General features: G+C 42.9%; 1 protein-coding gene across 40 annotated transcripts in view; it reads right to left on the minus strand.

Annotated features, from left to right (window-relative positions):
* The window catches only part of KCNMA1 (potassium calcium-activated channel subfamily M alpha 1), a 736,361-nt gene that overhangs the window by 229,901 nt on the left and 492,214 nt on the right, over window positions 1–14,246 (minus strand). For 39 of the 40 annotated variants that reach the window (XM_040485497.1, XM_040485500.1, XM_040485499.1 and 36 more), the window contains 2 exons: window positions 11,476–11,551; window positions 1,581–1,656 (listed from right to left, as the gene is read on the minus strand). In XM_040485497.1, the coding sequence (XP_040341431.1) occupies window positions 1,581–1,656; window positions 11,476–11,551 (152 nt within the window). Of the gene's footprint in view, window positions 1–1,580; window positions 1,657–11,475; window positions 11,552–11,684; window positions 11,719–14,246 lie in introns of those variants that run through there. The other variant, XM_040485533.1, reaches the window with a different exon arrangement.

Below are 14,246 nucleotides of genomic sequence, written 5' to 3' on the forward strand. Positions count from 1 at the left end.
CCGGACCCCAAACAGCATCTCTCGGAGTCTGACTTTGCTCTCCTGACTTTGCAGAATGTCAGGGATGGCTGTACCCTGCAAATGGCAGGAATTTCCCTGAGAGCATGAAAATCGAGCTCATGAGAACAATTTGCTTTTGTGCAACTCGTCAGACCAAGGGTCAGCAAGCTTTTTCCATAAAGGAAAAGATAGTAAACATTTTCAGTTCTGCGCAACACAGTTTGTGATCTCTGTAGCAACAACTCAACTCTGCAGAAGGTGAATCAGCCAGAAGCAATACTTACACTAAAGGGGCGTGGATGAATTGGGAGCCCTTTGGCCCCAGGGGTGCAGGCTGCCCATCTCTGCTTTAGACTTTACAAAACACTTCCCATCGAATTTGATCCACCAACAAGTTGTGAGGTAGGCAAGAGAGATAATTCGGGCGAGAGGGAGATGGGTGGGCTGGGCCTCCAGGTCTACCCCAGATCCCAACCCTGCAATATAACGTGCCACTGTTCCACCAGCACAGCCCCTGTGGGCAGTGAGCCTCCAGGCCTCCAAACCCCCAGGCCTCCCGCTCTTCCTCTGCAGAAAGGGTCCAGAACTTAGCCTCTTTCACACATGACTTCTTGATCCCAACGTGCCATTTTCGCGGAGGTTTCCTGGTGAAGCAGAAGCAACTTCACAAGATAGTAAGGTGAGCTCACTGGCCTACCAAAGACCACATTTGTGATTGGGGTGATTACCTACCAAGAGTGATTTCAGCCAAGAATTCCATCAACACAAAGGGGTGGGTGGGGAGCCATCAGATCTAATAGTCGACTTCCATGCCAGGCTGCCTTCCTCTGCATGGTAATTATATAAATCCCAGTGATGTTAGGTAACTAAATGTACCCTTCCTCTCACTTAACGCAGATAGAGGCTTTCCTCAGCAAGGGAAAGGCACTTTTACTCAAATCTTCAGAATTAGATGAGGCTCCTTCCAGTTTTAACAGTTTGTGTTTGTATGAAACATGCTTCCAACAAAAGCTGTGTTCCCTAAAAGCAGGAATAAAAGTCGGCCTCCAGGAGGTGAGAATAGCTTGACTTAATAATATAAGCCTTTCAAAGAGTCATTAATTTAAAAGAATTAACATTTTTGAGATACAAAATAACTTGACAAGCAATCAGGCAAAAGAATCGAAGGTAGCTTTTTGTAAGGGGGAAGTGGAGGGAAATTAAGGGATCTGAATTTGTTGTTCATTAAGAGATGTGGGTCAAACTTTCAACCTTGTCACCAACACATTTTCAAGTGTTGGCTGAGGAACCACTGCCATCTTGTGGCTGCCTGGAGTTACTGCAGACAGAATGAAAAATCCCCCCCAACCCGGTGAGCCGAAAAATGCAGGTTAATGGAGCGAACATCATTCACCATTCGGAATTAGTTTGGGGTATAGGGTTGGACACCCAGACAATTGTGCAGTTGCCTCTCCTTCTCTTACATTCTTGAGCTAGGCTGAAGTTTCTCTTCAGGGAGAAAAATTTCAGGTAATAAAATGACGCAGGGGGGGTACCTGTTGCAGAAAAGCCAGAGCTGAAGCATCTTCAAGGATACTCACCAAATGGATGAACCCAGCTGCTGTTAGCCATGTGCTGATAAATATGGAGAGCAGATTCACCAGCTTGATGGAATTACTGTGCAAAAGAGATAATAAGCAAAATCCCCAAGTTACAAAAAAAAAGACCATGCTGGGGCTGCCTTCCAGAGTGACAGCAATCTTTAGGGGACAGGCAGCCCACCTTCACTCTCCAGTGTTTCCTCTATCATAAAGAAATGTCCCAGAAGACAGCATCAGTAGCTAGGTAGGGCCAGAGCCTACAGAAAAATGACATCTGGGCCACTAAAAGTGACCCCTAAATTAACCCCTCCGTTGGGTTTAAATTTTTTTAATTAAATTTTATTTTGAACATTTTTATATCTATAGAACTGTGGAAAGAAAAGTATAATAAACACTTATATGCCCTTCATCTAGATTGATCAATTAACAGTTTTGTACATTTGTTTTGTCTCTAGGAGCACCTGGGTGGCTCAGTCAGTTAAGCATCCAACTTTGATCGTGGCTCAGGTCACAATCTCACGGTTTGTGACTTCAAGTCCCATGTCAGGCTCCGTGCTGACAGCACGGAGCCTGCTTGGGATTCTCTCTCCTTCTCTCCCTCTGTTCCTCCCCAAATTGCACTCTTCTCTCTCTCTCTCTCTCAAAATAAATACACATTTAAAAAAAATAAATTAAAATTAAAATTAAAAAACGTAAGGAAACCGTGCAACACAGCCACACTACAGCTGTCATACCTAAAATAATTCACATGAATCCAGGAACGTCATCTAAAATGCACTCTTTATTTGAATTTCTCCAGTTGCCCTGAAATTGTTTACTGATGCTTTCATTTTTTCACCCTGATACAGGAACTAACCAAGATTCAGGGACTGCCTTTGGTTATTATGTTGCTTTCTGTATTCCAGGGGTCTTGAAAGTTTTTCTATAAAGGGGCAGGTGGTAAATATTTTAGGCTTTGTGGGTCACAGGGTCTCTGTGGCAACTCTTCTACTCTGCTGCTGTTGCATAGAAGCAGGAGAACGAATGTGTCTGTGTTCCAACAGAACTTTATTTACCAAAACAGGCAGTGAGCTGGATTAGCCCTTGGCCTATAAAGTTTGCCAATCCCTGCTTTGTTCTCCTTTAATCTACACCCCCTCCCCTCCCACCCAACTCTTTCTGTTTGTTTTCAAAGACATTTAATTTTCTTTACACTCAGGTCAGCTGCCTTATTTATGTCCCATATTCTGATTTGTCTAATCGTTCCCCAATGACAAGATTCTGTTTATATGCTTCTGTTAAGAGTATCTAACTGGGGGGGGCGCCTGGGTGGCGCAGTCGGTTAAGCGTCCGACTTCAGCCAGGTCACGATCTCGCGGTCCGGGAGTTCGAGCCCCGCGTCAGGCTCTGGGCTGATGGCTCGGAGCCTGGAGCCTGTTTCCGATTCTGTGTCTCCCTCTCTCTCTGCCCCTCCCCCATTCATGCTCTGTCTCTCTCTGTCCCAAAAATAAATAAACGTTGAAAAAAAAATTAAAAAAAAAAAAAAAAAAAGAGTATCTAACTGGGATGGCAGCACATGAGAAAATCTCAACTCAATTACACTAGGCCCAGTCATTTGGTTAAGGTGGGAACATTAAATCTTGCCACCAAGAAGAGCCCACTTCCTTGTAATTAATATGTCATCTGTGCAGCAAGAATCTGAGACTATATGAACATCCTATTCTCTAAAAACCTCATGCTGAATAATTTCAGCATCCATCAGTGTTCCCTGAGTGGATCATTTGGGACTTACTACATTTTAAGCATCCTGAAAGCACAGGCCTTGTCTGTCTGGATCCTGGGAACATGAGTCCCTGGCACATAATAGGGCCTCTATGCATAAGTACTGAATGAACTGGTCCCTTCCTCTGCACTCTCCATACTTAGCTTCACCAGGCTCACTCCCACTGGAGTACAGCTCCTTGAACGCTGCCATCAGCAGGTCATTTCTCTGTCCAAAGACTCCCTGTTGGCTAAATGTTATTACGTCCAAACTCCTTCCATCCTCAACACTGGCTAAAGTTGCAGCTTAACCACCACCCTCTTCTACATAAACTCTTGAAACTTCTGTAGCAGCCAAACCCGGGTACTACGTCTTTGTTTATGCTACTACCATAGAGGTCCTTCCCATCAATGCAAATATTTCCCTTTCTTCAGAGCCTGGTTCAATCCCCATGTCCTCATTAATGTGGTCCCCCCACCTGCAATACAAGGTGACTCCTCATGGCTCTTACTTTCAGGCACTCATTGGTAATCGATCCCAGTGTCTTAAGACATCTTCTGTAATGTTGTTTGGATTGCTTTTGTCTCATGTTCCTGACTGCATCTTGCAGAAACAAAGTCTATTTTCTGCCTCTTTCAGTCTCCCTATAGTGGCTGAACGCCACCCACAGGGTAGTTCAGCCCATTATCCTTGACAGATTGTTTTCTGCCCTCTCCCATCTCTTCCTCACGGGGATCCGATGATGTAAATCCTGAGAGTTTAAGATCACAGTTAACAGTAATGGCTTACACTTCTATGGTTCCTTTATGGTGCTTACCATTAGCTCACTGTTCTAAGTGCTTTGAGTGTATTAACTCCTCTACTTTTCACAATGACTCTGTGAAGTCATCCAAACCCAAGCTCACATGGTGAGCACCAGAGTTGGGATTTGAGCTGGGGCAGCTTGGCTGCTGAGTCTGCCCTCTTGGCCGCTACACAGTCACAGACTGGCATCTGTCAGAAAGTCTTCCTTGGTTGCTAAAGCAAAGCTGTGTCTCCCCCCATGCTCTATGCATAGGATAGGAGAAGGTCAGAGATAGCTGCTCCACGGAGGGGAGAGACTATGTAGACATATTGATTAACCTCTTGAACCGCCACAAAAGAGAATGGAAAGGAAAAATTCTGATAACTACATCTACACTGGGGTCACCATGTAGAGGAAGGCGGGGTGGGCTGCAGTCCAAGGTAGCACAGGGGTTGAAGGAGAAGCCCCTCAGTGGAGGTCAGATCAGTGGCTCTAGGACAGGCACGAGATAAGGGTCCAGTTTGCCTTTTTCTTCAATCTTCTTTTCTTTAAGTAACTGAGCAGAGGAACCCATGGTCTTAGTTTCCTAGAGTTGGTTCTAACAGTTCAAGGAAAGAATAACCAAATATTTTTAATTTTGTTTGATACTGATCTCTTGAAATGTGTGGAATGACTCCTTTCTGGTTCAAAAACAGAAAAAACAATACAAACGTCTACTCTGTCATTCTTGGTCATTTCTAGAGTTGCCAGATTATGAGAATTGCCTATAAAAATTGCCAATATTTATTGAATCCCTATTATGTGCTATGCACTTTGTTGGGTTCTTTATTTTCTTCAGATTTTTACCATTTACCTTTTGATATAGGTACGATCACTGTCCTCACTAACCAAATAAACTGAGGCTTAGTGTACTTAAGCAGCTTGCCTGAGAAGACATGGTCGGAACATGTAAGTGGTGGAGTTAATAGTCTAACCAGGCCTGTCTGATCCAAATCCTATTTAACATGGTAATTCAGAGAAGCAGTACACAGCTGTTTTTATTGGTCTTTGTTTTGTCCCATATCTCTTCCTCAAGGACAGCCCAGTCCTCAGCCTCTAGCGCTCAAAGGTTCCCACCTCTCCCTCTACCTGGGTGGCCTGAGCCACACTGGCTGATGGAGGAGCTCCCGGCTCTAAAGGGCTCCGAAGTAAGGCCTATCAGAGGCATGTCTCAGAAACTGAACAGGATAAAAATAATCTTTTTCCTTCTGAGATTTGGGTGCAGAAAATATTAAGTCTGGAGCTCTAGAAGGCCATCTGCCCTGGAGAAACTCTGTCCTGAGAATGTAACCTAAAAGAAATAAAGAGAGAGGCAGAATCCTTATGAGAGAATCTGAACCTCTGGATCCACGCATGCTCAATTCTCTCTTGAATCCCAGTCATTACTAAGGATGGTTCAAAGTAGACTCTGTCACTTGCAATTAAAGCCATCTGCCTGCAACAGAAGGGATTGATAGCCAAAAAGCACGTGGGCGTGAAGCCTATATGAATGAATGAATGAATGAATGAATGAATGAAAAAAATTTAAAAAAACAAAAACATAGATATAAGGCATCCACCCAATGAGCCACTGGGGAAAGCAACTCTGGCAATCAGTGAACTGAACATTGTTGTGGCTGAAACACCATTATGTCTTGTTCCCAACTAGTTTCTTAATGGGAAGCCAAACTAGAGCAAAACCCCCTGTCTCTACCTTGTGAGTCCTCCAAGGTGTGAGCTAACATTGGAGCATGAGAAGCAGTTGAGGAACAGGTAGCCAGTAGCAAAGGGAGAGATCTCAGAAAAGCGTGTATAAATAGTCCTCAATTTAACAATGGTTCAACTTACGACTTTTTGACTTTACAATGGTGTGAAAACCATCTGCATTCAGTAGAAACTAGATTTTGAGTTTTGGTCCTTTCCTGGGCTAGCAATATGCCGCATGATTTCTCTCACGACTCTGGGTAGTGACAGCGAGATGCAGCCCCCAGTCAGCCACGCGATCACAAGAGCAAACAATCGATACACAGCCATTTTGTTTTCCACTTCCAGGACAGTATTCAGTAAAATACATGAGCTATTCAGCACTTTAATATAAAATCGGCTTTGTGTTAGATCATTTTGTCCAGGTGTAGGCTAATTTAAGCGTTCTGAGCACACTTAAGGTGAGGCTAGGCTAAGCTCTGTGTGAGAGGTTAGGAGTATTAAATGCATTTTTGACTTATAGTGAGTTTATCTCACTATACGATAATCCCATCGTAAGTCAAGGAAAATGTGTAGTGTTCATTTTCTCAAAGGGTAATTAAATACCAAGTTGATTCACTTACAAACTTCCAGATCCTTGGAACCTGAACAAAGCAGTGTCCCACCAACCACCATGTGGAACGCTCTTGAGATATTAAAACTATTGCAGCCTTTGAGCCTCTTGGTGCTTTGGAAAAACAACCTAAATATGGTGATTACTAATTTCTAAATAATTGTCACAATGATATTAATAGTGCTTAAGGGAGTTCTTGCTGTGCGTGGAGTTCATAATTGATGATGAAAGACTCTGTATTCAGTGCTGAAATCTGATTATTTTATGACATTATCATCATTACAGATCACTAGTATTAGGAATTTGCTTTCCAAATTAAACTATACAACCAGGTAATTATCTAAAAGCTCTGTGAAAAAGATGCAAAATTAACTCTTGGTGCACTTATTGCATATTCTGAAATTTGAACCTCACCAGGTTGCACAGGGCTCCGTGGGAGGAGGCATGGGATAGCAGGGCCAAGTTTGTGCACTCTGCATGGCAAAAGGGGGCCATTGGAAATAAGCATAGGTTTTTGGCCAAAGCCATGGGTCTGAGCCAAACACAAACTTCCCAATGGCAAGAATGACTGGAACCATTCGGATTCAAGCCCCTTTCCCATGCCTTGAGGGAGGGGACTATGACCTTATGAGAACCTAACTCATAAAGAAAATCATTTCAATGTTGTCCATTTTCATTGCTGCCTCCCCAACTCATGAGTTCTCCATAGCCATTGGAGAAATTTACATTACTGGACACAGTGAATTTTCCAAGGGCAGGCACAGATATCTTTCTGTTCCTATAGATCAGAGACCTTTCCAGGACCCCATAGATACTGGAAGAGAGAAAGTCTTTCTCTTTTTGAAAGTATAGCTATAAACCCAGAGCTAACATGAGCCATCTTTGCCCTCAGTGTATTTAACAAGACATGTTTTGGTTAACACTAAAAACATCATCCACTTTCTACAAAGAAGGGCAAATCTGTCCCTGTTCAGCTTGTCCACTATTTTCCTCCGTTCTTTGGCTAAAGTTACAGCCAGGTGTCAATGGCTTTATTTTGTTTTATTATTATCTTTGCTAGACAGATGTAAGATATCCACCCCTGAAAAGTCACTTGGACTATACTACTTTGAGATGAATATTCTGAACTCTAAGCAAAATTGGGTTCGGGCAATTCTTCCCCTTTAATCTCTCTGCCCCTCTACCTGCTCTCTACCCCCAACTTGCCCTGCCTAAGGCCATTTCCTGATACCACTCACCTGGACAACTGCCTTGACTGGTCTAATGCTCTACAGTCTTAGATGCTTCAAACCCATCAAACAATTGGTGGACTAGTAGATCTTTCTAAAATGTAAATCTGACCACATTCCTCTCCTACTTAAACCCTTCAGCAATTCCCTCTTGCTCTCCAAGTTAAATCCATGACACCTGAGAGCCCTCACGATGTGGCCTCCACCTGCACAAGCCCTTGCAGTCTCCATAGGGAATACTCTTTTTTTTTTTTAAGAACCTAACCTTGGAAGTTCGTAAGGGTTGGGGAAGTTTTACTTTACCCTTTATGCTTTTCTACGTTGTTGAAATGTTTACAATGAGCTATAGACTGCTTTGATAATTAGTAAGGCCGTTGCCACTTAAAACAAATTGTTGGGATGACCCATGTTTTTATCATCAGCCTGTACACACGAAATGAGATCAGAATGACAGCCTTTAAAACAGAGATGCTTATTTTGCTCTGAGTGTAGAATAAGTCTGCTCTCATCTGGGAGTCTTTTCGCCAGTTTTCAGAGCCACTGAGGCACCGCCAAAGCTCAGACGATGACATGGAGGGGAACCTGTCCCCTTCAAGATGCCATTTTCCAGAGAGGGCACACATTAGGACCCTCTTTTGGCTGGTAGTTGGCAGGAATGGCCCTGATGCTGTCCCATAACTGTGAACTGTTTCTTTCTTCTGTGTTTTCTCTGTCATCCTGTTCACTCTGCTGCCCTCTTAATTGTCTCTCCCTCCCTCCCTCCCTCTCTCTCTCTCTCCCCAATATACTTCCCTGATCTGTTTCTTCCAGCTCTTTGCCAAGCAAGGCAACCAAAGGACAGAAAATGAAGCTGCAATTTCAAATCATTATTTCAAATCACATTTGCAATATCTCTATGCCTACCTAATGCCACAGATTGGTAGGGACTGGCCACCCGAGGAAACCAGACAAAATCTCCCTAAAGATGATTACAGGGCTGCGCCCACCCTTCTGGAAGGTCACCATGAACACAGCAGAGTACAGAGGAGTCACCAGAAAAATTGCTCTGCGTCCAAAGCCCTATAAAAACCAAGCCTTCCCTTTCTCTCAATCAGAGCCTTTGGGATCTGGGCTTGGGAGTGTGCAGAAGGAAAGAGCTGAGATTAACCAGGCACCTGAGGAGAGAAGGCTCAAAGAGCTGGTCTAAAGCCTCTGGAGTTCTTATAAATTAAGTCAAGTTTTCTTCTGTGCCTGGGGTCTGGCCTTTACCTGCTCTCCTATAATGTCATTTTTGTTTTCCCACCACAGAACCCCTAGTCTCCAGGAGCACCAGACTACTCAAAGCACCCCCAAGGGCCATGTTCTCTCACCCATGTGCTTTTGCAGCTTCTATGATTGGATGATGCCCAAGCCCACCCCTGCCTGGATGACATCTAGTTTTCTAGGAAGCTTACCTAAGACCTTTTCTTGAAAAGAGCCTTGACTGCCCCACAATTATGTCAAGCCTGGTTTCATTCCTCTCCTCCATGCCTCACCGCCTCCCACTCCCACCCCTGGATATACCTGTGACCCAGTACCACCACACCACAGGTCCAGCTGGCTCTTCCCTCCTCATGCACTCTCTGATAGCAGGACGCTACCCTGGCACCCATCTCACTGCTGGTACGAATAGATGGTCAGTTCAGGCTTGTTGAATTAACTCAGTCACCCACCTAAGCAACAGGAACAGGGACAATCCAAGGCAGGGGGGGGGGGTGTGTGTGATGAAAACCCGCTCTACCATAGAAAGAGCTTAACTGAGTGGGAAGTAGGATGATGGGGAGATGCTGTTTGGGGCTCAAGATAGCAGACACCTGGCATCCTGCCACCCCATGAGTCTTCCCTAAGGCCACTCTCTCCTGATTTATAGTCACCTCTGTCCCTTGCTGGCTGCTTCAGCTCTTTCCCCTGTGCCTTGGGAGAATGAACCTCACCCATACTTGTGGCCTTCTTGGTGAATTGTGCACCACAGACATTAGTGCTATTTCCTGCACCTAAAGGAAAAGAATCTTCTCCAAGGATTGAAAAATCGGTGGGTCTCTTGATAAAGGTCCAGAAAAAGATATTTTATTCACATGGCTTAACATTCTCCCAAGTCCAAAAAGGATCCATGTGGAATGCAAGAAAAATGAGAACACAGTTCTCGCCATGTTATTCCTTGGAGTAATGGCACATTCTTAAAACACTGGTGTCAGAGAGTTAAAACCCCCTAATTTATGATGTAAACATGAAACAGGGAACGAGGGGCACTATACCATGTTAGAGAGTGTGGTTAACTCCACATGACACATTCTACACTAGAAAAAAAACAAGTGTCTCTTAAATCGGTCTCTGTGCTTGGCACTGGGTATGCACCAATTCTACCCTAAAAAATATAGCAGACCAATTATGACATAGGTAAGCATTGAGGATTGCTGGGTTATGGATAATCTTAATTTCAAAAGTCATATGAGTTCATTGCACAGAAGAGCCATAAAAAGGTAGAAACGAGGGTTACTGTCACTCAGAAGAAATAGGAAGAATAACAATATTCACTCTATATTAATAATATTACATAGTATTAAGTGCAACATCAACAAACTCTGACCCCAGGGTAATGAAGGTGCAGAGTAGGGGGACACACTATAGAGGGCTTCTATTACGTTAGATGCTCATTTGCTTTTTAACTTGGCTAACACAAAGAGAATTTGTCCCACATGCACACAGATGAATAGTTAGTAAGGAAAAACCAATTTAGAATTAAAACAAACCAAAATAAACAAACAAAAAGCACTAACCCCAAAGAGGGAAGTCAACAGCCCATCACATTTGTTGGATACGACAGGTTTGGGAAGCTGAGTCCCAGGCTCAGTTACTGGGAAAACAATGCCAAATCCAAGGGCCCTCCCCCACCCCAAATTCAGGTATATTAATTATAAATCACAAAATCCAGAAGCATCCTGTTTTTAATCATTTATCAAACACATCAACCTGAGAGGAAATGGAACATTAGGAGTGAGCTTCTTAAAGTGTAATTTCCTATAAGAGAAATTTATGGCCTGTACTTATTCTCCATTAGAGTACGTCTAACCTCTTTTATTAGTTTATTCATCAAGGCAGCCTGGTCTCAGACCAGCTCTGCAAACCCACAGGTCATCAGGAAAGGCATCTCTGGGGGATTTTTCCTCCTGCTCCCGTAGTGTTTTCCAGATCATAACACAGTTAACAGAAGCAGTCACAGTACATTCGGCAGAAGGTTTTTAGGTATTCCCCAAAAGGCAATTCACAAAGCAAGCCCCAGGGACTACACTGGCAAGAAAGTGAACATCTAAAATGTACTTTGAAATGAAATGATTTTCTGTTTGCCATATGAGGTTTGTGATTGCCTCTCCAAGAGCACTGCTTCCATTGCTTTTGGGTTTAGGTTCAATTTCTTATTTAGTGATGTAATAAAGGGGTGATTCAGAACCTAGGAGCAAGGACTTCCCAATCAATGAGCTGCTCGATCCCTCATCCACTGTGCACCATCTCTCCAGGATGCTGTGGCTGATTTCCAAGCAACCCACACAGTCCCCCCAAAACTATCTACTTCTCCACATGCACGGCTGTTTCTCTTCTTACCAGTTTCCAGCCCTGCAGAAGAGAGCAGTTCAAACCCCACCCCGGGCTTTCTCCAGATCTCTGTGTTAGATCACTTTTTCTGAGAATAACAGAACTCTAACTTTATAGTGATGAACAAAAACACCTGCTATTTATAATTTGGCCTTGGGAACCAGAATGAAGAAAAAATATGAATAAGAACATCTTACCTTGTTTTAAGGATATTCAGAAACTGCAAAATTTCTGAAAACTGTATCAGTCTGAGAGCTCTTAAAAATCTCAAACCTGGAAAGAGAAATGAAATAGAGACACATTATTCTCACCGCGTGGTTTTAATGTTCACACTCTGCCGTTTGATCTACAGCTGCCAGGGTTGAAGGGATATGAAGTTTTTGCAGGAGATTAAACCAACCGGTACCTTGGACATGGTCCTTCATTCTGATTCTTGACTTTAATCTCAGCTGGTAAACTTTCTCATTAAAGGAGGCCTGTTTTGAGCCCCTGTAGAGGAAGGTCTGGTGGGGAGAGCCCAGTTTAATGAGGCCTCTCTTTTGTCCATCTTGGATTTAAAGCACTATTTCTAGTTACCTACTGGTCTGAGAGGATTTTTGGCTCTGAAAAATACCAGGAATAGCACAGGGTAACCCTTGTGCTAGGAGCAGAGTAGGAACAAATCGGATAATCTTATGTCTTTGATGGATTTTTTTTTAAACTTTATCTTCAGTCCTGATAAAATGAAGAGTATAGGCCACAGCATTATCTGTTTTCTAGAAGGTTCTATATTTTTTTCCCAATCAAAAAAAAAAAAAAAAAGAAAAAAATCACATCAGTAAGATCTCACTCCCCATAACTTCAGGATCCAAAATGTGTATATTTCCACTTTTACTAAGTATCAAGATAAATGTTTGTCCTTTCTAAATCAGTAATGAAGAGCTGCTGAACGGAAACAAAGAGGTAGATTTCCAGACAGCAGAAGAGAGATGAACACCTGAAAGGAAGATACAATCAAGGATTAAAGAAAACACAAATTATTGTTGTTTTAATAGACCAGGGTAAAATATATTTCTATTCAGATCCAATTCACGAGTTAAAAACAATCTGAGTCACTCAAAGGGCTTCATGTAAGAGAATTGCTTACATGCTTGGTCATCATATAAGAGAATTACATACAAAATACTGATTATCACAGCTTCAAGATATTTTCAATATCACACCCTTTGCTAAGGGGGTTTTCTTCTACTGATTTTCTGAAAGCCTTTTGTCAAGCAGCTCCACGTGCCAAGAGCAGTGCTAAGCAGAGAGTGGGCTAAATTATTGACAGGTTGCTCTAAGCCGGTGGGTGAGACTTTATCCTGCCTCCATACATAAGGCAGGAACTGGTGGGAAGAAGCTCCAGGGATTCACTGGAATGAATCAAGGAAAGGAGACAGACAGGAAGTCCCCCCCCTCCCCATATAGCTCCACATCTGGCCCAGGTAGATTTTGCCTTGTTCAAGCATTAGGTACCAAGGAAAAACTAACACAAAGCCCAGGAGGGAAAAAAAAATCCCACTGCACAAGAGGGAGAAAAGGATAATGGCTCAAAAGGGAAATTTCTCATCTAAAAAGGATTTACTTTCATGAACAGAAGATTTTCTCAAAAGACATTGGCCTTCTATGCCAAATGATATTTATATTACTCTTATTAAACCAAAAAGCACAGAGATGAGAAGGGATATTGATGAACTGAAGGCCCAGGAGCTGAAACACAGTCTTAACCAAACTGATGAAAGGTTCACTTAACACAGCTGAACACTGCACTGGTTGCAGAGGACAAAACCAAGAAGTAATCCCAGAACACAGAGAACATAAGGAAAAGACAGAGAAAAAGGATAAAACTTAAGAAAATGGAAATGGAGGGGAGATCACAGAAATCCAACCTATGAATAAAACATGTTCTGAAGGGAAGTACAAACAACCTGTAGTTCATAAGTAATGGCCGAGACATAATAGAAAAGAACTTTCTAGAAAAGAAAAAAGGATTTGAGATTAAAAGGCAAAATGAATGACCAGCTCTTAGAAACCCATGCTGAGAAGTATCTGCCTTTTCTTTTCTTCAAGTTTCAAGTATTAAAATAAATTAAAAAACAAAGTGTCAGGGTGGGGAGAGGGTCACCATTAATGCCACTAAGACCACAAGATGTAACAGTCAGTATAAATGACAATGGGGCAACACTCAGAACGTGAAGATGAGGAGAATCTGATCCAAGACTTTTATGCAGTCTAGCACTTGTTCAACAATAAAGACAACAAAAAATGTCTTAAAAAATCCAGGATCTCAGGGGTGCCTGGGTGGCTCAGTTGATTAAGCGTCCAACTTCAGCTCAGGTCATGATCTCGCGATTCGTGAATTCAAGTCCCACGTCAGACTCTGTGCTGGCAGCTCACAGCCTGAAGCCTACTTCAGATTCTGTGTCTCCCTCTGTCTCAGCCTCTCCCCTGCTCACACTCGGTCTCTCTCAAAAATAAATAAACAATTAAAAAAATTTTTAAAAATCCAGGATCCCAGAAAATACATTGTTTGTGCAAAATATTTTCAAAGTTAGCAAGCCTTATTAAATTGGAGTGAGTAGCAGAGGCTGGAAGGTGTAGCTTAAAAAAATTTTTAATGTTTATTTATATTTGAGAGAGAGAGAGAGAGAGAGAGAGAAACAGAGTGCAAGCGGGTCAGGGACAGAGAGAGAGGCAGATAGAATCCGAAGCAGGCTCTAGGCTCTGAGCTGTCAGCACAGAGCCCAACGTGGGGCTCGAACTCACAAACTGTGAGATCATGACCTGAGCTGAAGTTGGACACTGAACCAACTGAGTCACCCAGGCACCCCTGGAAGGTGTATTTTTAACAAACTCTATTGTTGGTCCTAAGCATCCAGCCCAACCTGGATGGCTGGTCTTAGTCCAGCACCACTGGCATGCACTTGTGGGAGATGAAAAACCAAATGTA

The sequence above is a fragment of the Herpailurus yagouaroundi genome, unplaced genomic scaffold, assembly GCF_014898765.1.
Source record: "Herpailurus yagouaroundi ecotype Mexico unplaced genomic scaffold, PumYag 163, whole genome shotgun sequence".
Taxonomy (NCBI): Eukaryota; Metazoa; Chordata; class Mammalia; order Carnivora; family Felidae; genus Herpailurus; species Herpailurus yagouaroundi.